Genomic DNA, 23,750 nt, shown 5'->3' on the forward strand with positions numbered 1-23,750 from the left:
TTAATGGCTGTTGTTTTAATAGAATATTCAGTTTAGATTGTTGACCTTTTATTATTTTATGCACAATTTATTATTATTGACCTCATTTAGACTTTAAATTACCGAAGACGTTAATGTTTAGTTTTCAGGGAATTCTTTTAATTTAATAAACGTTTAAATTTTAAACGTAGATTTGTTATATTGGGACAGTTGAGGTATAATAACATAAAAAACAAAAAGTAATTTATAACAAATTTATGAATATTCCAATAATGAAAAGGAGATTTTTTTTATTAATTTTGAAGGAAGTTCATTGAAAAACTAAATTTTAAACCAAAATCATTATTACGAACTGTAAGTAGTAAAAATATGATTTTATTTATCATATTGATTGTACATTGTTTTTGTTTTAATTTCAAACTTTTGGCTTTTGCCGTCAGCCAGAAGAAAGAGTGCAATATAAAGAGAATTGTTAATATTTTCAAGTTGTATTAAGTTAATTGACTAAACACATTTGTATCAAGATTCATAATGTTCGTTTTGTAGGGTGGATTTCAGGTGCATTCAGAAGGCCTCGTTCAGGATTTAGTTTCAGTATTTTAGCGCTGTTTTGACGTAACTGCTCAACACGTTCCACTCCTGTCCATTGAGTATTCTTTTGGCTTCATCTAAAGTTAAGACAGAGTGTCTCCCAGTGCCCTCTTCCGATTGCAGCAAGAATAGGGCACATTGCTAGGAAGTGCAGTACGTCTTCTCTAACCCTGTGGTTGCATAGGGTACACTATGTGTTTTCATCTGCACAATATGGTCGGTAATTCAGATGGAGTGACTCTCCTCTCGTTTTAAAGATAGTAGAGATTTTCTCCAACGTGTAGCTGGCGTAGAGGTTGTGCTGCAGACCTTTGTACATACTTCGAGTGTTGCTTCGTTCTGCCATCTCGGTGAACTTACAGACATTATCTTCTTCAATCCTTGCGAGCAGTGTATCGAAGCTACAGATCCAAGCATCGATCACACTTTCTAGCAATTCAATATTATATGATTGCTTTAGGAGCATCCACTCTCTAAAAAACTGCGATTTTCGGTTAAGAAGGTGCCGTGCAATGATCCTGGGTAGACGATGACTTGGCAGAGCCATTACTTTCAAATGTAGTTAAAATACATTTTTAGAGTAAAGATGTACAGCGGAGAAAGTCCAGTCTCTAGATGTAGCATGTAGTTAGGGGTGTTTTCTGGAAGACAGAATATTTTTTTGATGAAGTATCTTAAAAGCTTTTCTACTTGATCGTATTGAAGAAATCCCCACACCTGGGCAGCGTAGCACATTATCGATCTCATCACCGCTTCAAAGAGCTAATATTTGGCGCTCGGAGCTACATATTTTTTGCTGAGGACCCCCTTCCAATTGCAATTGATAGCTTTTTTCGATTCTGTTAGTTTTGCATTGAGATGGTTGAATGAAAGCTTTGGTGTTATAGTAACTCCAAGATACTTATACTCCTTAACCACCTAAGTTCACATTTTCCCATTTCCACTTTTCATTTCTTGCGAATCTGCCTGTACCATTTCTAAAGATCATGATTTTTAATTTATTTCTATTAACGGTTAGGCTCCAGAGACGACAATATGCTTGTAGTTTTTTTTATCATTATTTGCGTCATTTCCGAGGTTTCAAAGAAAATGACGATATCGTCTGTCTGCATACATCAACGCTTTGATGTCGACACCGGCAAAATTAATTCCACCTGGCAGAGCTGATGTCAAATCATCTAGGAAGATAGAAAACAGAAGCGGGCTTAAAAGGCAGCCTTGCTTAACCCCCGAAGTCGTTTGAAAATACGGCGAGCTGATGTCAAATCATCTAGGAAGATAGAAAACAGAAGCGGGCTTAAAAGGCAGCCTTGCTTAGCCCCCGAAGTCGTTTGAAACCACGGCGATCCTTCGTTTCCGTCCCATATTGCCGTTTTATTGTTTTCGTACAGGCATTTTATTATTTTCAACATTTTTGTGAGTATTCCCAGGCAACTGAGCTTGTAGAACAATGTATCCCTGTTGATCGAATCGAAAGCTGCTTTGAAATCAATAAAGAAAGCATATAATTTCGTTCCCTTATCCAGATACGATCTGCCTATGCACGTTAGTGAAAAGATGTTGTCAACTGTCGAATAATCTTTCCTGAAGCCCGCTTGAAACTCACTTAAAAGGTTATTACTTTTTACCCAGGCTGTGAGCCTGTCTAGAAGGACGACAGTAAATATTTTCATTATGGTGTTTAGAAATGATATGCCCCGATAATTGTTTGGATCGTTATTATCACCTTTTTTAAATATGGGAAGTATAATATTTGTGGTAAAACTTTCTGGTACTTCTCCTACATCAAATAAGTAAATATATGCATCTGTAAGTTTTTCAATAAAGTTAGTTGGATTTGCATCTGTGTATCACATCCAGGACTTCTTGTACGATGAAGACATGGTCCAAGCTTTCATTTTCCAAATGTGTCGAAGCGTGGAGCATCAACTAGTTGGGGTTTTTTGGTTTGCTCAACAAGCTCTTTCCATTTCTGATTTTGAGCAAATTGGAATGGCTGAACTGCCTAGTTTATGCACGAAACCGTTGGAATTTATTAAAATCATTTAGAAACGACAACTGTTAAATATTGTTTCAATTGCAAATCCCGAGCTGAGTTTTGCATCGTTACAAAATGTAGCTATTTAGTTTTTAGAAACGTTTGGGTGAATAGTTATCAACTGAATAGTTAGACAAAGAATAGGGGGAATCACCTCAGGTGATTTTTGATTAATGATAATCAAAAGGAACTAAAAAGCTGTCATAAAAAAAAATTGAGTCATTTTGTAACAAACACATATAATGTTTCTAAATAGAGCTACCATACGCTTTTACAATCGACTGGAGCATTTTCTCAGTTACCTTTTTTCTGTTAAAAAAAAAAAAACAATCTTTTTTTCGAAGCTTAGGACATACGAAAATAGAACAAGAAAAGTAAGAATTACTTTAAAATTTCATCATGGTAACAATGTATTTTGATAGTTCTAATCAATCGAATTGAATTGAACCATGTGGCACTGGTGGAAAGATCGGCGATAGTAAATTTGATTATCAAATGTGTGACAATCATGTTGGTTTGGCGAATTCAAATAATATAAACTTTATTTAGAGAAAAACTTAGAATGAAAATTAGAAATTATACAAAACAAACTTCGATTTGTTACAGTAAAATTATAGCAAAGTAGATATTCTAATACCGCCTCTTAATTTTATCAGTTATCAAATTAGTAACAAACAAACACGATTATTAAAGCTATACATTCTAAAACTCAATAAATTAATATTTCCAATTAAAAAAAAAACAAATTTCGTTTAAATTAAAGTAGTTGGAAAAATTAGTTAATATAGTCAAATTAATTAAGATTTAAATTTAAGCGATGCTTTTGAAAAAGAATTTTTGCAAGACCCTTTGTCATTATATCAGCAACTTGATTGTTAGTAGAGATGTATTTGAGTTTGATTTCTTTATTTACAATAGATTCTCGAATGAAGTGGTATTTCACATCAATATGTTTCATTCTTTTATGATCACGTGATTCTTCAGCTACCTTGATGCACGCTTGATTGTCTTCAAATATTGTTGTTGGTGAATTGCAAGGATGTCCAATTTCTTTTAAAAGACAGCGCAACCATTTTGCCTCACAAATACATTTTGCTAATGCCAAATACTCAGCTTCAGTTGATGACAGGCTAATAGTTGGTTGCTTTTGTGATAACCAACTTACTGTATTCCCAAAGACCTTGAATACATATCCCGATGTTGATTTGCGATCGTTCTTATCACCAGCCCAGTCAGAATCGGCGTATCCAGTCAAAATATCAGCCTCAGAATCACGACGATAAACCATTTTCATATCAGATGTTCCCTGTATGTACCTTAAAATACGTTTTGCATACATAAAGTGTTCATCTGTAAAGCAGTTTTGAAATCTACTAAAATAGTTTGTCGATGCACATAAATCTGGTCGAGTTGTTTGAGTAGCATATGTTAAGCATCCAATGAGTTCTCTATATGGCTGACTAGATAAATTATTGCCATCATCATTCTGCAAATGTAATCCATTTTCGATTGGTGTTGCAGCCGTTTTGCAGTTATTCATATCAAATTTCTTCAAAATATTTTTCAAGTAATTTGATTGGCTTAATTGAATTGAATAATCATTTAAATTTCTTTCAATAGAAATTCCAAGAAACGAATTGATTTTACCAAGATCCGTCATCTCAAATTCTTTTGACAATTCAGTTTTAATTACATTTATCATTTTTGTACTGTTTGAAATTATTGCTAAATCGTCGACGTATAAGATTATGTAACAGACAATACCATTTTCAATTTTCATGTACAAACATTGATCTGATTGACAACGATTAAAACCAATTTTAAGAATGAATTGATTAAAGCGCTCATTCCACATCCGTGATGCTTGCTTTAACCCATAAAGCGATTTGTTTAATTTGCAAACCATAGATTTATCTTTCACAAATCCTTCTGGTTGTGTCATGTAGATGTCTTCCTTTAAATTTCTATTTAGAAAAGCACATTTAACGTCCATCTGATGTATATCGTATCCAAAATGGTTAGCAATGGACATTTTGGCCAATCAACACGCTTCCTTGCAACATTCATCGTGACCGGATCATTCTGTACAAATTCCTCAGCAGAAAGTGCAAAGTTTGCAGACCATGCAGCACATCCATATCGATCTGGTTTATTTTTCTCACGAACACTGCGACGCAAATCATTGTTGTTATCAGCACTATTTGAAGCACTGTGGACATTGTCACTGATGTTACCGATGCTTTCCAATTTTGCACCGTGGATTTCTTGTTCACATTTTTCATCCATGTCATAATTAGCTACCTCTGAATCAAATATGTTGATATAATCCAAACGATCAAAAATTGATTTTTCATTGAACGTCACATTACGACCCATGACAAGCTTGTCACCTTCGATGTCCCAAAGACGATACATCTGTGAAGACGAACCATATCTTTATTTATTTATTTATTAACGTCTATAAGTATTATGACTCTCTTAGACTAAGTACAATATTTCTTAAAAATAATAAAATATAATATATATATATACAAGATAAAAATTTATACAAACAAGAAAAAAGATTGACATACATAACTTTAGACAATGCTTTCCATAATAATAGCTTTAAATCTATTTCTATTTTGATTAAGATCGAAAACATTTGCATACTTGTTGAAATTTATGGAAGCATTAGTAACTGGTTCATTTTGACCATAATTTGTAACATGCCGAGGAATATGCAAAAAATCATTACTTCTTGGTCTTAAGAATCTAGAAGGAGCATATATACCGAACAAGGCCAAAAGAGGGGGACAGTCAATATTTCCCGTGATTACATCTCTTGCGAATATTACCGAATAATAAGTTCTTCTACAAGATAAAGGTTTTAAACCAATTAGTAAGCACCTACTATTATAAGGTGGCATTGAATTAGACTAGTTCAGTTTTCGAATAGCATATTTAGAAAATCGTTTTTGAATTTTTTCGATACGTATAAAATCTTTTTTAAAAAGAGGAGACCATACAATACTACAATATTCCAAAATGGGACGAACTAAAGCTACGTATAAGGATTTCAGTGTGTAAGGATCTCGAAATTCTTGAGAGTTCCTGAACACAAATCCAGACATAGCGTTAGCTCTCGATATAACATAATCAATATGAACATTGAAAGATAAGTGTGGATCAAAAATGACCCCTAAATCCTTTATCCATATCCAAGCATGTAACATTTAAGTGATTTTGCATCTATAACTTCGTACGATTTTCTTATGGTACATAGTTGTAACAAATCGACCCAAAAACACGAAGATGAGATAAATCTGGCTTTTTACCATACCAAATTTCAGCGGGTGTTTTATTTGCAAATTGTTTGCCAACAGCACTAGTTGGTGAGCGATTTTTAACATAATTTGCATGTAAAACTGCTTCGCTCCAAAATCGACGACTCAATCCACTCGACAAAAGCATAGTCCTTGCTTTTTCAACTACTGTGCGATTGAAACGTTCAGATACCGCATTCATTTCCGGATTGTATGGCAAGGTGTAATTCAGTCGAATACCTTTATTGACTCAAAAAGATTTAAATTCGTTTGAGCAATACTCACCGCCATTATCCAAATGCAATTTCGAAATTTTTAGCCCATGTTGTGCTTCAGCCATAGCAACGTATTGTTGAAATTTTTCGAAAACTTTACTTCTCTTCTTCATGAAATATACCATGGATGCACGTGAAAAATCATCAGTAAAAGCAACGAAGAATCTGGAACCATCATGTGCCACATCATTCATTGGACCGCTGACATCTGTATGGATGAGCTCCAAAATACGTTCAGATCGGATTTAATTTCGTGGTGGATATGGTAAACGCGTCTGTTTACCAAGCACACACGATTCACAAAATTTGTCAGCACTGTTTATACCTAATTCTACCAATCCAGTTGCCATGTTTTGATTCACCATCTTCTTCATATCATTAACATTCAAATGAGCTAAACGAAAATGCCATAACGTTTGCGAAGCTTTGCTCAATTTTTCCGCACCAGCAATTCCAGCATACACACTTCGTTCAACATAAAAAGTGACTTGGTACAGTTGACCATTTCGACGAGCGGCGAACATATTTTGACCATTTTTGGAGATAAGGGCATCAACACCATTAAAGGTGATCTTGTAGCCTTTGTCAGTTAATTGACGAATTGACATCAAATTACATTTTAGATTCTTAACAAACAAGACGTTATGAATAGTTTTTGTTGAATTATCTCCATTGCTACCAAGGAATCACCTGCTTTTGCTGTTAAAATATTTATTGGCTCGATTGTATGTATATTGTTGAAAAAAACTTTATTATTAACAATATGATGGGTAGCACCCGAATCAAGAACAAAATTAATTTCTTTAAAGCCCTCATTACTATTTCTTGACGATTCACTTATACAGCTAGACGCAATTTCATTGTTGTTCACTATCGCCTTTCTCTTTGATAACATTTGTTCTTCACAAAGTAAGAATTCAGGATCTTCATTTTTTCTTGCACAATTTGCACCTGCAGTTTTCTTACCATACGAATCAATTTTCTTCGACAAATTAACTTTACATTTCGATTTGATGTGGCCTGGCTTTTTGCATCTGTGACAAATTATTTTCGAACGGTCTGCTTGCATAGCCATTGAGTCGCTTGATTTTATGGTACGCCTACAACTACTAGCTGCACGCTTTCCACATTCATCCAAAAGACGACTTTTAACGAATTCAATCGTTAATTTAGTTGTATCCATCGTTTCCAGTGCGGTAATTAAGCCATCAAAAGATTTTGGTAAAGTTAAAATCAAATGACATACCACATCCAGCTCTTCTAATGTTGCACCAATCGATTTCAACTCACGCACTACATGATCAAACTGAAGAAAATATTCATTGATTTCATCTCCATCTTTGTATCGCATCGTCAATAATTCTTTGCGCAGAAGTAATTGGCCAGCAACACTCTTGCGTTCAAATACACCAATCAATGTATGTATCATATATTTCCTTTGCGAAAATTTTGTCTTTGATATATTCCAATTGAGAATCACCAATATGTTGAACTAAGATGGATTTGCATTTCTTCTCTTCAGATTTCAACGATTCTTTGGCCTTGATACTATTTTCATCAGCAGGAACATCCTCCAACAACGATTGCAATGTATTTGCTAGAAACTTCTCCAAACCTTTTTCTTCCAGCAAAATTTGAATTCGGTATTTCCAGTTAGAAAAATTCGTCCCATCAAATGGCTTCAGTTTTTGTACATTATTTTCCATATTGTTTTATAATAAAGAAACACCGATTCAATGCGCCCAATTCAATAAACGCGTGCGATTTTTATTTAAATAAAATCTTCCTTTAACGCAAACAAAAATTTAAATTTTTTTTATTGAATTTTCTCCTGGGCCCATAACCTGTTGGTTTGGCGAATTCAAATAATATAAACTTTATTTAGAGAAAAACTTAGAATGAAAATTAGAAATTATACAAAACAAACTTCGATTTGTTACAGTAAAATTATAGCAAAGTAGATATTCTAATAAATCACACGTCAGCAAAGCCTATTATTGAAAACAATCATCTGTACTTTTTGTCAGGTCGTTTATAGCGATCATTGAAAATTCTTTTATTGAAAAATTGCTTGGAATTATATAAAACTAAAACACAAATCATTGGATTTATTTATTTCTTGAAAAATTGAATCAGATGTTTATTTTTCCTTAAATGATTTCCAATCGATCAATTATAATCAAATTAAAACGCATCAAAACATCAATTCAATTATTTTTCGGGATCGCCTTAGTTACAGTTATAATTGGCACCTACATTACTAAAAGATAAAATAAGCATTTATGGATTCTAAAGGGGTCTTCCTCAATAAATGGGCTATTTAACACTAAACCAATTTTTAAATCGGACCAGGAGTTCCTGAGATAAGCACGTTCAAATAAACAAACAATTCATTCAAAATAAGCAAGGTCATTTTCAAGCTTAGTAGCTTACTTTTAAAATTATGATAAATCGTTTTGAATTTGTACATCCATATTTCTATCCAAATTATCCAATTTTTTGACATTTTGTTCATTACTTTTTTCTAGGATCAGTCAAATTTATGAAGCTGGAATTAACAGCACCACTGAAAAAAGTAGGTATTAAAAAATGTTTGAAAAAAGTGAATCTTTAACTCAAAAACCAATCAATTTTTCAAAAATAAAAAAAAAAGAATAAATAATGAATTCTCTTGATGACTCATCAACAACAGCCATCATAAGTACCATTTCGGTAAGGCGATCAATTCGGATTGCAAAGCAAAAGAAAATTTTCTACCATAATATGGTATTAAGTGATGAAAACAAACCAATAAGCAAGGAGACTGTAAGGTCTGTATGTATAATAATTATCACATATGTAACTCTTCAAAGCTATGCATTTTGTAACTAACAAAACAAATCAGTAGAAATAATTGATTTTTAATTTTGCGGAATAACTTCAATTCTTTTAAAAATAAACGGACATTTTTAAAAAACCAATCACAATCCCACATTTAGATCTCCGACCAATGAAATTGCTTTTTTTTTAAAAGTTTCATGGGCGCGTTCAAGAACTGAATATTTTAATTTTAATTAAAATGTTTTTATTACACATTGTAAGTTAAATTGTCATTTTAAGTTTTATTTACTTTCATAAAAATAATGTTTAGTTATTATCGAATTTTTCATTTCGTTAAATCAAAAACTATTTTGCCCATCATTATTTAAATATACTAATGCAACAACAAAACAAACTTGTTAATAATTTTGTTTGGTCTTTATCTACACTAATTTACATCTTCACTACACTAATATTACAAAGAGGAAAGATTTGTATTTTTGTACGTAACGAATAAACTTATTGACCGATTTTGATAATTATTTTTCATCAGAAAGCTACATTATCACTGAGTAACATAGGATATATTTAGTACAAGATTACTATAGAAATCTTTGGGAATTTCTATTAAAACTAACCGAAGCTGTAGAAAATTAGCCATAAAATGTGTTTCATCGCATACCTACGCTGCAAAGAATATAAGACTATTGATCAAAGAATTAGGAGATAATGTGATTGTAGCAACTATCATTACGGGTCCCGCGCCCGGTCAGCTCGCACATGTTCCGCGGATCCCGATGATACCAACTGATTTGCCCATATCTTTTAAAAGGTTAAAGTCCCCTTTAAAAATATCCTTTGCCCTAGCAATAAATAAATCCCAGGGACAAACTTTTTCATATTTGGTATCGACTTAAGGAAAAAGTTCTTTTCCCACGGGCAATTGTATGAAGCACTTTCGCGAGCAGGATCTCCTGCCACCTAAAAATATCACAGCCAACGTAGTGTGCAGGGAGGCTTTAAAATAAGCATGCAATTTTTTTCTTATTTAGTGATTGATGGTCGTTTTAATTAGCATGCTTATAACTTGAATATCTGTACCTATTTATGTCTACCCGTACGAAGCCGGGACGGGCCGCTAGTTAAAACATAAACCCAAAAAATATCGCGCCCTTCAAGCAAACTTATTGTAAGCGCTCATTGACCACTAAACCCATCTTCTTAGCTTCCGTCGCAATGCTCAAAAACGCTCCACTGACATCACGCTTTGATCTTCCAATTATGTCAATATCATCTGAATACCCGAGTAATTGGATGGGCCTTTGAAAAATTGTGCCTCTAGTGTTGACAGTTGAGTTTTGCACAATTCTTTCCAGAACGATGTTGAAGAAGTCGCAGGACAATGCATCGCCTTGTCTAAACCCTTTTTTGACATTAAATGTGTCGGTAAGATCTTTTCCGACCTTGATAGAGCAGCGTGTATTCTCCATCGTCATTCTGCACAAACGGATAAGTTTGACAGGGATGCCAAAACTAGACATTGCTCGGTAGAGCTCTTCCCTAAGGATGCTGTCTTACGCGGCTTTAAAATCGATAAAGAGATGGTGAATATTGTATCGATAGTGGACTTTCCTGGTCTGAAGCCACACTGATAAGGACCAATCTGGTTGTTGCCGAATGGCTTCAGACGTTCACATAATACGGCAGAGAGGATCTTATATGCAATGTTAAGGAGACTGATGCCTCTGTAGTTTGCGCAGTTTATATGGTCTCCTTTCTTATGTATCGGGCACACTATGCTGAGATTCCACTCATCGGGCATGCTTTCTTTCGACCATATTTTGCACATGAGTTGGTGCATGCTCCCTACCAAGTCATCGCCTGCTGCTTTGAATAGTTCGGCGGCGATATGCCGTCAGTTCCAGCAGCATTTGTTTGACTTAAGTTTAGATATAGCTATCTTCACTTCGTCAAGGTCGGGTAGGCGGAATTGTTGATCTGGGTCGCCGAGGTTGAGTGGTCTTATCTCCCTTACAGCGGAATTAGGTTTGTCATCGCCGTTATATAATTTGGAGAAGTGATCTTTCCATATTCTCTCTTCCAACCTCATGAATGATGTGACATCCCTCTATCTCCTCGATCGCGCGCTTCTCATGCTCTCTTTTTTTCCGTCTAAGAAGCCGGTGTTCCTCTCTCCTCTTCTGCTCGTAGAGCTCGCGAGCAGCTCTAGTCCTTTTGTGCAGCGCCGTTTTGTATGCCTCTTGTTTCGCTGCGTGAGCTTGCCGGCATTCGTCATCAAACCAGGGGTTTCGCTGTGGTGGCCGTGTGAAACCTAGCACTTCAGAGGCGGCATCTCTGATGGCTGCAAGGCAATGTTGCCACTGGTTTTCAATGCTTAATGCAGGAAGCATAGGACTCCATAGGAGGTTATTAGAGACTCGATCGGAAAAGTACATGGCAGTCTCTTGCGATTGTAGCCGTCTAACGTCGAATCTTCTCACAGTACTTCCTTGTTTTGGCTTGGATCGGGATATCCGTAGCCGTACCTTGGCTACAACGAGGTAGTGGTCCGAGTCAATGTTGGCCTCTCGGAATGTTCGGATATCCTGGATACTGGAGAAGTGTCGTGCGTCGATCGCAATGTGGTCAATCTGGATGACGGTTGATTGATTAGGAGATTTCCATGTCCCCTTTTGGATATTAAGATGCGTGAACTGCGTACTAGCTACCAGAACGTCTCGCCCCGCAGCGAAATCGACCAGCCTGAATCCGTTGTCGGAGGTAGTGTCGTGCAGGCCGATTATTCCACCAAAGATGTCTTCTCTTCCTAGCTTGGCATTTAAATCTCCTGAGACAATTTAATGTCATAGCCAGGGCACTGCTCATATGTCTTGTCCAAGAGCTCGAATAATATGTCTTTGGTGTCTTCATCTTTCTCCTCTGTTGGGGCATGCGCGCATATTAGGCTTATGTTGGTGAATTTAGCCTTGATGCGGATTGTCGTGATGCGCTCGCTCACACTGTTGAAACTCAAGACTTTTTGCCTGAACCTAGTTCCAACAACAAATCCACACCCAAATAGACGCTGTCTTTGTTCTCGGTAGCAGTCGCCGTAGTAGATGTCTCAGTCTTTTAGTTTGCGTTTGCCCGGTCCATCCCATCGCACTTTTTTGATGGCTGTAATATCTGCCTTCCAGCAGTTTATAGCTTCCGCTAATTGTTCGGCTGCACGTGGTCTGTTAAGGGACCTAACATTCCACGTACATATCCGAAGTTCGTTGTCCTTATTTCGTTTGCGTGGGTTGTCAACAGTGAATCCGTCCGAATCCGAGGCTTGTTGATGCTTCGAAACTTAAGGTATTTTTTACGTGGCCAGGAAGTCACCCCGACGGCACAACCCCCAACCTGGAGGGCCAGATCCTTAGTATAACTCCAAGGAAGGGGAGCCAGATAAACCGCTCCTTACAGGCCTGGGCTCCGAATGTGTCGAAGAAGCCCTATAAGGTGTTCACTAAGTAGTTCAACCTTACTGGAACTGTAGACGCCACCGTTGATTCCATGTCGGGAATTCCTCGGCTGCCGTCTGGATAAGGAGATGTGCCTTAGTGGAAACACCTCTCCCCCCTCTCTCGTTTGTCCACAACAACTTTCCACTGGGGTTAGAACCTAATCTCCAGTTGAGGTACTATGCACCCGATGTTCACCGCGGGGAGGTGAGAGTAGGAGTTGATAGACAGAGGTAGGTTGTGAGAAAAACCTTTGGACGCTTGTGTCGGGTCAGCTAGTAAATTATATAAAAATCAATTTTTTTTTAATTTGACTCAATTAACCAAACAAGGCTCTATAAGTGTTTGCAAGACCATCTTATTTCTAGGTTTTTAAATAGTCCTTAATTTGGCTATCTATCACTATTGAATCTGTCATCTTTTGACATTTGACAAGTAAAAATTACATCGTCACAAAATTATAAAACAGAAATCATTTTTACATACATAAGTAGACTTCACTTGATAGTTGGGGAGAGTTCTTCTGATTAACTTTCCAGTTAACTTTCCAATGTAGTTGCCTTAATTGAAAGCAATTTATTGGAAATTTTTATGAATCAAATCATGATTTTTCTAAAGGTTTGAGAATTGTCTCCTTTCAATATACCTCAATTTTGCTTAATGACAAAATCATTTAACCATATATGAGGTTCATACTAAACACATTTCTTCTCTATGAACTTCCAGGACAGATTTATTTTTTTCAAGTAGATTTCCACAAGCGTTGGAAGAGTTGTTCATTCTTTTACGAATTGAACCAAACTAGAAATGTCAACACAGTTTAACGTTTCTAAACTGTCAAACTGTGAACAAAAAATATCGAAACTTCCTATTCAACTTAAATAAAACAGCGTTTTTTTGGAAATATTATATGCTACAGTTTTTAATATGAATTTGTTTTCTTAGTTTTCTTTTGGAAAACAAAGCTTGTACAAAAGTTACGAGTAAGAACGTTCTTATTATTTTGGACATACACTTGTAAATATAGCTTGAAAGAGTTTTCTTATAAAATAATTTTTCTACTGAAAAGATTTGTTTTCAAAACTGCTCCCTTGCATTGTATGCTCGTACATCTGTGTAGGAAAATAAAACTTCAACAAAACCCGTTTATTTATATACTACAATGATAAAATCCCAATTAAAATGAAGCCACTAGAATATCCAAAAACATAAATACCTAACCTATCCAGTATTTTCACGTATAAGGAAAGAGGTATCTCATAAATATGAATGTGTACAGAACTTATCATTGTTTGAAATTTTTGAGTGAATCTTATTCAAAACCATTGCATTAGAAAATATATTATCCTCATACAACTTCTTTCATTACTTTTGTAAGGATTATAAAATCATAGCTGCCCTTGACTTTTACAAAGATTTTTGTTTAATAATTTGAGCATACTACAAAGGTTTTTACCCCATAATAACACTTGGGAGTTCAACTTAAAACTCCATAAGGTAAACCAACCCTATTTCCATAATTATAAAATAAAGTCATTAGGTCGTTAACACATCAGTTTAATTTACACACATATGAACTCACCCCATCATAATAGATGTCGCTGCCTCCTCATGTGTGTCTTTTCATTTTTCTACTTATTGTCAAACAAAACTTTAGTGCATCAACCACTCGAGTATAAGGAATCAGAAACACAAAAATTGGCATCCTGAGAACAAAGAAAACTCTTGAATGGAAGTGACATCCCACAAATATCGTGTTCCTCCTAACTATGCAACATAATGACCTGATGTCATCTCTGACCACCATACCCTTTCAAACCATATTTCCATGATGATGTCGATGATATGAGAGAGCGTAACATGGCATCAATTAATCTGTTTTAGCGGATTCAAATAATTTTCTATACACGGTCTCCCAGGACAACATTATTTGAAATTTTAATTGAATATGAGTTTGCCTCCGCCTGCCTTGATCCCATGTAAATGCAGTTGCAAATCAAACACAATACAATTAAAACCTCAACTCTTCTTTTGGTGTTTTTTAGAAAAGTGTAAGAAGGATTAAAATCAATCTCGCCTCAGGCGCATAGTTAGTTATATGCACTTAAAGAAAGGTTTACTGATTTAAAAAATTGTCATAAGATTTTTAAGTGAGATGTAATGCATATAGGTCAATCTATTTCGGGGTTTTAAGTAAGTAGCGCTGACATTTGACACCTGTCAAACTCAACATTCATTTAAAGTGTCATTATATTGATGGTTGGACGTTTGATATATGTGCTAATGAATCACTTAACAACCGAGCAAAAATTACTAAAACATACTACAAAAGTTGTGATTCCAAAGTAACGACTTTATTCCCCAGGTATTAGCAAAATTGTTGAAGGCCAAGTAAATTCACGCACAATCTCTCGTTTTTCGATGGCATTCGCAGCAATTGAACGCCCTTAAAGGGCATGACAAGGACGATATGTGTTTTCACTTAGAGGAGACAACAAACACGACAATTTATTTAACTCAGCTGTCACCATGACATCTATCATCTACAGTGGTCTGTTTTATTTCTTTCTATTCTGTTATGTTATGTCAAAAAATGTGTTCAAATTGTGGAATCTGTTAAAATTATTTAGGAACGACTATGTTTAGTATTATTCATCTGTGAAACACTCACCAACAGAAATTAAATAACTGATTTTAAAACATTAAATTCAGAAAAATTGTTGCTGATTTTAACTTGTTTGAGAAATTGAATAGTAAAGTGATGTGGTAATGAATGCATATTTAACTGCTTGTTCGAAAATTAACTATTCACTTTGACAGTTCAGGGCACTCAACTCATCTTCTACAGCTGAGTTATGAATTGTTACAAATTGTTACTACTTGACAATTCAATTATAATAATGTCGTATTATTAATGGCTGAATCACAAACACGCTTCAGCTTCGGCTTCGGCTTCACCTCACGTTTACGAGTTCAGCCAGAGGAATTCAATGCATGCTTCGTCCTCACGTTTCGTTTGACAATCGTAAGAAAAATACGTAATGTAACGTGATGTGACTCCAAACGGAAGCTCTAGTTCAATTATTTGAACATTTGCTTTGTCTGACAGCTCAATAGCTGTAAACAAATGTCAACAAACTAAATATTTGGTCTTTGGAGGGATGAAATAATAGAAATGTCATTCAAAGCAACCTCGAAGCAGGCCCACCGTAACGCAGACGAAGCCAAAGATGAAGCGTGTTTGTGATTCAGCCATTAGAATCTTGGACTTAATGAATGACAAATGACTTCGCTAAGGTGATTTCGTTGCAATATAGTAAAATTCAATTGAGAGAAACTTCAAAATGTCACGGTTTTTCTTTCAATTAGGCAATATTTAACCACTGTTTCTTTTGGAGTTCGAAATTAAAATTTGGTTTAGATGAAAAATAAACAAAATACAAAAGGTTTTTGTTTAGTTTCATTAATTTATTTATAACAAAAGCGGGAGTACGAATATAATACAAATTTGTATGGATTTTTTATTTTTCATTCAAAGAACCATTTTTTGAATTAATGAAACCGCAAGGAAAATATGTAGAAGAAGAAATATAAAAAGCAACCATCTTTTTGAATAATCCCTTCAAAAGTTATTCAGTCAAATTGTATCACTTTACATAGTCGGAAACCCCGTGACAATTCATGAAATTTGGCTGTCATATTTACAGAAATGGTGTTTCTAAACCTGGAAAATATAGTAAGACAAGCACAAATTTAATGAGCACTAACTTTATTTTATTATTATTATTACAATTTATCAAACTCTACATAAATGTACAGTATAATTTTACAACAACACAAGAGCTACCAAAGCTTAAGGCTGAAGGCATTTAAAGTAATAAACTGATACAAATAATGAGGTTTCATATTGTTATAAACTATTCTTAAGTTCTGATCTTTTTAAAAGATTGTATACGTTTTTTACGTTTTGTTCGGAGGGAACTGTAAGAAGAGTACAAAAATCTTTATTAAATAATTCATTAGATACTTCCTTGACATAATTACAATCTGCTGTTAAATGTTTTATGGTTAGAATAGGGCCCGATTGGCAAAAATGCCATGTCGGTGGAGGGTCCTTGTTAGTAGGTAATTATTGGTCAGCTTAGTGCGTCCACTTCCTAGTCTTAGAAAATTTTTGTTTAGATTTGTAGTTGTGGTTGAAGGGTAAGTAGCAGGAGTTGAATTGAGATTGATTGTGGAATTGTGGTGAAAGTAATAAGTCCAGTGTTCTTCTTTTCGTTGTTTCCAATGGGAATCAAACAGCTTAAGGAGGTCTTTTTTTTTACAGGTTGGTAGTATGAAATATGAGTATTAGTGTCCGGGGACACAGCTTTAGTTTCTCGGTCTGCGATTTCATTACCTTGAATGCCAATGACCTGGTTATCAGATTAGTTTTAGGTTATTTTCTTGTTTGATGATGTTGTTCCGAATTTTCGTTATGTAAGGTGACTGATTTTGTATATTTTGGATAGCTTTTATTGTCGATAGCCTATCCATGCATCCAACAATTTTTTTTAGTTTTGCAAGCGTTTTCTGTAGCTTTGAGTACAGCCAGTGCTTCGATGGAGAAGATTGACAAATAAGGTGAGACCCGTTCAGCAAATATAGGTGAACCATTAGAGTTAACTACAGCATATCCTGCATTATCATCAGTAATCGTGCCGTCCGTAAAAAAGATATCCCAATTGTTTTCCTGGAAGGTGTAAATCATATCGTGGAACATCTGAAGATAAGTGGCGGGTGTTTTTCGATGGTTGTTTTGTTCAGAGCTGGTTTGGGACCGAAGTCTTCGGCAAATTTCAAGGCGTTGCGTTGTAGAGAACTGATTAAACTTTAGGGCTTTTTTCCTGTTTAAGATTTTAGTTGCATCAGCGTGAATCAGAGATCTTGAAATATTGTATTTTTTTTGGTACAAGTCGGAATGTAAGCTGGTCTCTTCTCTCTACAATTGATGAAAAACATCCTTCAGCTAGTAAGTTCTTAATTGGACTGGTTCCGAATGCTTTAAGGCTGCATCTTATTGCGGCATGGTATGTTGACTGAAGCATCTGGAGAGTAGATTTTGCACAATTTCCTTATATGACAGGGCCGTATTCTAATTTTTTGATAAAATTATAGGTTTTGTTAAGTTTATCAGCGAATTTATATGTATTTGACTATTTTTTGATGCTAGATATTTTATAATACTAAGCCTAGTAGCTAGTTTCTTTTTTAAATTTAAACAATGTATCTTAAAATTATATTTACTGTCAAATACAATTCCCAAAATACTTAAACCACTAAGAGAAAGGATGTCTGTATTATAAAGCGAAATGATGGGCTTAGGACAGTTGGTTTTTCGGCAAACTTGTAAATGTTTACTTTTATTGAGCGAAATTAATGCTCCCGATTAGGTGCATCAGTTATTGATGCTTTGTAAAATTTGATTAATTGTGTTTTCTGTACGGGAGAGTTTATTGGATTATTTTAAACCATTTTCAACTCACGAACAAAGATTTAAACAACTTACTAATTTGCAATTTTCTAAATATTTAGTGATTAACTATCTACTACAAAATCCTAAACCTTTCTTTTTTGATTTGCTAATTAGTAAATATAACTCATCTCTTTTATTAAAAATGTAGCATCAAAACACGTCAAAAAAGTGACAGTTTGTGAAAATAAACAGATAAATCAATAAACTTAAACGGGCCCTTTAACGGGAAATGTTAGATTATCTGTAGTCATGATTTTAATTACTGTTAAATCTTCGTGTTTGGAAAAAATTTCATGAATCGAAAAAAACAATACATTTTTATCACACGAATTATAAAAAATCACTGAAATAAAATCTTCATATGAAAAAAATTCTTTTAATGATTTACTCTTTTTAGAACTATTCGCGAAAAAATGTTGCTAATTTTCCAATTTTAAAAGTCTTTTTTTTGTGAAGTTTCCAACAATTTTAAACAATTTCATTAAAATTCTGGTAAACTTCACTCAATAATTTTTCATACAAAATTGGACAGTTCGGTTCGAAATTTGCCAGTTCAGTTCAATTTTTGACAGTTCATTTATTAAATAGTAAATTTATCCAGTGTTTTACATAAATTAGTAAAAACCTTACATACGTCATATAGATTTAAGGAATTATTAAATAATGAATTTTAATTTTAGCAAAATCGTTTAAAATGTTGACTTAATTATTTTTAATGACTCACTAAACTCAACTTTTGAATATAATCTTCTATTTTTTCTATCGGTGTACAAATTTACTTTATTTTCAATCTTCTGCCAAAATATGTTTAAGCCTCACACACGAAATATCTTAATCGACAAGGACAACACGGTCGATGTTAAACAAGGTAATCTTCTTTTATTCGTATATCAACAATTCAAAAATAAGAATAAAACAATAACAAAAGAACAATAACAATTCATTAGATATATCAACTATATATGACTCCAAATGTTTTGTATGAGGATATATCCATTTAATTGTAGTCATCATTTGCAATAAGATAAAACCATAAAATCCTTATGAAGTGGCGTGTTATTATTAACTTTAACTCTCTCCCAATTAAAACTTTCTGATGTTTCCTCTATAGCAAAAAGAGTATGATTGAAAAATAAGTTCGTTGTTTGAAATCTATACAGGACATAGTAGAAATAACGATTAAAAGAAAAGAGTAGCAACAAATATAAGTAAAGGGTGTTTTTTTAACAGCTATATAACTTTGAAATGTAATAAAACAAAGACAATTTCTTCAAATTGACATACAATTAAATTTATTCGAAAGATAATCCACAGGCATAATTATGACCTTCACGATTGTCTAGAATGTAGTCTTATCCGGAGGTCTTATTGTTTATAATTATTCTAACGTTTGTAGCCCCAAGTAGTAAGTCGTTTCTGGATTATCAGCGACGGCGTAGACTAGTGAATTCACATATCACCACAGAAAAAAATCAAGAGGTTTTAAATCACACACTGTTGGAGGCCAATTCCCGAGTCGTAAAATAAAATAAATCAATTATTTTACGACAATAATATGTGACATGTTGCACCATCTTGTTGAAACTGGGGCTACTGCACATCATGGTTATTCAATAAATGAACGTAAACGTCAGTAATCATGGCTCTTTAACGGCAACCATTGACTGCAACATTCTGGATAGCATCGGGTCTCAAAAGATATACTTGAGAATTATCACCACTCAAAAAACATCAATTTTGTTTATTGGCTTAACGTTTATGAAAAATTCGAGCAGAACTATGATTTTTAAAATGTAAAGGGTGATTTTTTTGAGGTTAGGATTTTCATGCATTAGTATTTGACAGATCACGCGGGATTTCAGACATGGTGTCAAAGAGAAAGATGCTCAGTATGCTTTGACATTTCATCATGAATAGACTTACTAACGAGCAACGCTTGCAAATCATTGAATTTTAATACCAAAATCAGTGTTCGGTTCGAAATGTGTTTCGCGCTTTATGTCCGATTTATGGTCTACATAATCGACTAAGTGAGCAAACAATTAATGCGATTGTGACCAAGTTTCGCACTCAGTTTACTTTATTGGACATTAAACCAACCACACGAATGCGTACAGTGCGTACAGAAGAGAATATTGCGTCTGTTTCTGAGAGTGTTGCTGAAGACCGTGAAATGTCGATTCGTCGCCGTTCGCAGCAATTGGGTTTGTGTTATTCGACCACATGAAAGATTTTACGCAAAGATCTTGGTGTAAAACCGTACAAGAACTGAAGCCGAACGATCTGCCACAACGTCGAATTTTCAGTGAATGGGCCCTAGAAAAGTTGGCAGAAAATCCGCGTTTTTATCGACAAATTTTGTTCAGCGATGAGGCTCATTTCTGGTTGAATGACTACGTAAATAAGCAAAATTGCAGCATTTGGAGTGAAGAGCAACCAGAAGCCGTTCAAGAACTGCCCATGCATCCCGAAAAATGCACTGTTTGGTGTGGTTTGTACGCTGGTGGAATCATTGGACCGTATTTTTTCAAAGATGCTGTTGGACGCAACGTTACGGTGAATGGCCATCGCTTACGTTCAATGCTAACAAACTTTTTGTTGCCAAAAATGGAAGAACTGAACTTGGTTGACATGTGGTTTCAACAAGATGGCGCTACATGCCACACAGCTCGCGATTCTATGGCCATTTTGAGGGAAAACTTCGGAGAACAATTCATCTCTAGGAATGGACCGGTAAGTTGGCCACCAAATTCATGCGATTTGACGCCTTTTTGTGGGGCTACGTCAAGTCTAAAGTCTACACAAATAAGCCAGCAACTATTCCAGCTTTGGAAGACAACATTTCCGAAGAAATTCGGGCTATTCCAGCCGAAATGCTCGAAAAAGTTACCCAAAATTGGACTTTCCGAATGGACCACCTAAGACGCACCCGCGGTCAACATTTAAATAAAATTATCTTCAAAAAGTAAATGTCATGGACCAACCTAACGTTTCAAATAAAGAATCGATGAGATTTTGCAAATTGTATGCGTTTTTTTTAAAAAAAAGTTCTCAAGCTCTTAAAAAATCACCGTTTATTTAGACAATTCGGAAGCGTTCTTCAGACGTCAGTCTATTTATGTTAAAATGTCAAATGAAAAATGAAAAGTCTTCAACTCATCTTGATCGTGTTTCATCGAAGCATAGAAGAGTTTCTAAACTTGTTACCTTTCTTCCAAAAACTCGAACGACATTGCAAAACAGACGAAAGCATCATCTATCAAGGTTGATGGTAATCCTGATACTTCGATTACCATAGCTGTCCTTTTCCTCGATGAATTGATGCGTCGATGAACCTAGAGCTAATTCTAGTAAAAGCGCTGATGTGTTCATTTCGAATGTTAACACAACAGAGCTATTGCTGCTGGCGCTAATCATGTTTCTGTTGATGTCAAAGCACTTGAGATTTAATTTCAATTTTATAATGTGGTTCATAAACATGAATTTAGAAATACTAATTTTGTTTCTATGAATAGATATTTTGAATCACTATTGGCAAACAATTTTAAATAGTAATAACATAGGGATGTTAAAGAATACATTGGATCAGACTATCTTTAACTTTGTTTCAATAAAGAAAGTAAACAATTTAAAAAGATCGATTTGTCAGTCTTTTTTCGAGAATAATTTAATAGAATTAGAAAAGAGTATGAACTTTTAAACATTTACTTAAAAACAATATGTTTGGTCTCTGGAGTCGAAAATAAAGAGTAGTTCTAAATGTTTTTGGTCATTTTTGAATACTTAAAGAAAATCGATTGGGATTCCATCTAGTTTATCTTACAAAGGGACCCTTTCAGAGAACTTAAACAATATTTGTAATAATTTTGCCTAATTTTTCCAATCAAATTTTGCTGACTTGAGAACAAAGCAGTATTTACATGAACGCGACCAACGAACGACGAATGAATCACAAAATGTGAGTTTATATACGTTTGAAGACATAATTCCACACAAATTCCACAAAAATAGTTTCTATTTTATTTATGATGCATACTTTTACTTTTCAATATCATATATTAATAAATTTAAGACAACATATGTATTCGTTGCGAAAATATTCTCGTTCTACATTATCCACACTCGCAACGAATAAAATAATCGTTCTTAACCTAAAAATATCATTCTTGTTTTGGTTCATTCGCGACTAATTAAAAACTCTCATGTGAAAAATATGTCAAAATCGACGAATTTTCGTTCATTCGTTGATAGTTCTCATGTGAATAGTCCTTAAATACTGGCTGAAACACAAACACGCTTCAGCTTCGGCTTCGTTTGCGTTACGATGGGCCTGCTTCGATATGACATTTCTTAAATGACACTTCTATCATAAGCAGCTTGTATTTTTTCTCAACAGTTTGTTTTGATTTTTCGTGCAGTAAATGATATGAATTTTGAAATCGAAAAAATTGAATTTATTGCGGAAGTAGCTTACACAGCCTATGTTCAGATCATGGAGCAAGAAGAGGCGCAGACTAAGAGACGTTGGATGTTCCGGGAGCTCAATCTATGAGAAGTTCTTGGAAACTCAATAAAACGTTTTCAAGAAAAAATTGCATGGTTATTCTATGCAATAATTCAATAACTTCCATTTTAACTTTTTCTAATAAACAATTGTTATCGCTTTAAATGCAAATGTGTTTTGTTTGTTGACTTTTTGTTGAGCTGTCAGACAAAGCAAATGTTCAGCAACTTTTAACTAGAGCTTCCGTCTGGAGTCACATTACGTAACATTACGTTCTTTTCCTTACGATTGTCAAACGAAAAGTTTTGCAAATACAAATTAGCAGAATTATATATTCAACATGGTGTATTTTTAGATTCCTGTTCAAATGTTAGACATGTGCATTTAAGAGGACACAAGCTTCCACAGGTTTTTCTCAAAACCCGACTCCGTCTTTCAACTCCTACTCTCACCTCCACGCGTTGAACATCGGGTGCCTAGTACCTCAACTGGAGATTGTGTTCCAACCCCAGTGGAAAGTTGTTGGGGGCAGCAAACGAGAGAGGGTGGAGAGGTTTTTTCCACTAAGCACCTCTTCTTATCCAGACGGCAGCGGAGGAATTCTCGAGATGGAATCAACGGTGGCGTCTACAGTTCCAGTAATGTTGAACTACTTAGTCAACACCTTATAGGGCTTCTTCGACATATTCGGAGCCCAGGCCTGTAAGGAGCGGTTTATCCGGCTCCCCTTCCTTGGAGTTATACTAGAGATCTGGCCCTCCAGGTTGGGTGCTGTGCCGTCGGGGTGACTTCCTGGCCACGTAAAAGCTTCATAGTTGCGAATCACCAACAAGCCTCGGGTACGGACGGATTCACTGTTGAAATAAGGACAACGAAATTCTGATCTGTACGTGGAATGTTAGGTCCCTTAACAGACCACGTGCAGCCGAACTATTTGCTGAAGCCCTAAACTGCTGCAAGGCAGATATTACTGCCATCCAAGAAGTGCGATGGGATGGACCGGGCAAATGCAAACTAAAAGACTGCGATACATACTACGGCGACTGCTACAGAGAACAAAGACAGCGTCTATTTGTTGTTGGAACTAGACTCAGGCAAAAAGTCTTGAGCGAGCGCATCACGACAATCCGCATCGAGGCTAAATTCGCCAAAATAAGCCTAATATGCGCGCATGCCCCAACAGAGGAGAAAGATGAAGACAACACAGACATATTCTTCGAGCTCTTGGACAAGATATA

General features: G+C 35.0%; 2 protein-coding genes across 2 annotated transcripts in view; one reads left to right on the top strand and one right to left on the bottom strand.

The window, feature by feature from the left end:
* Positions 1–23,750, bottom strand: part of LOC129951845 (uncharacterized) — a 103,004-nt gene that overhangs the window by 75,590 nt on the left and 3,664 nt on the right. The gene's annotated exons all lie outside the window — the stretch shown is intronic.
* LOC129951864 (uncharacterized) overlaps positions 8,755–23,750 on the top strand; it is a 73,295-nt gene continuing 58,299 nt past the window's right edge. Inside the window, exon 1 of the mRNA XM_056064217.1 lies at positions 8,755–8,998. Within this exon, the coding sequence (XP_055920192.1) occupies positions 8,850–8,998 (149 nt within the window). The 5' untranslated portion in view covers positions 8,755–8,849. The remainder of the gene's footprint in view (positions 8,999–23,750) is intronic.

Source organism: Eupeodes corollae, chromosome 1 (assembly GCF_945859685.1).
Source record: "Eupeodes corollae chromosome 1, idEupCoro1.1, whole genome shotgun sequence".
Classification (NCBI taxonomy): Eukaryota; Metazoa; Arthropoda; class Insecta; order Diptera; family Syrphidae; genus Eupeodes; species Eupeodes corollae.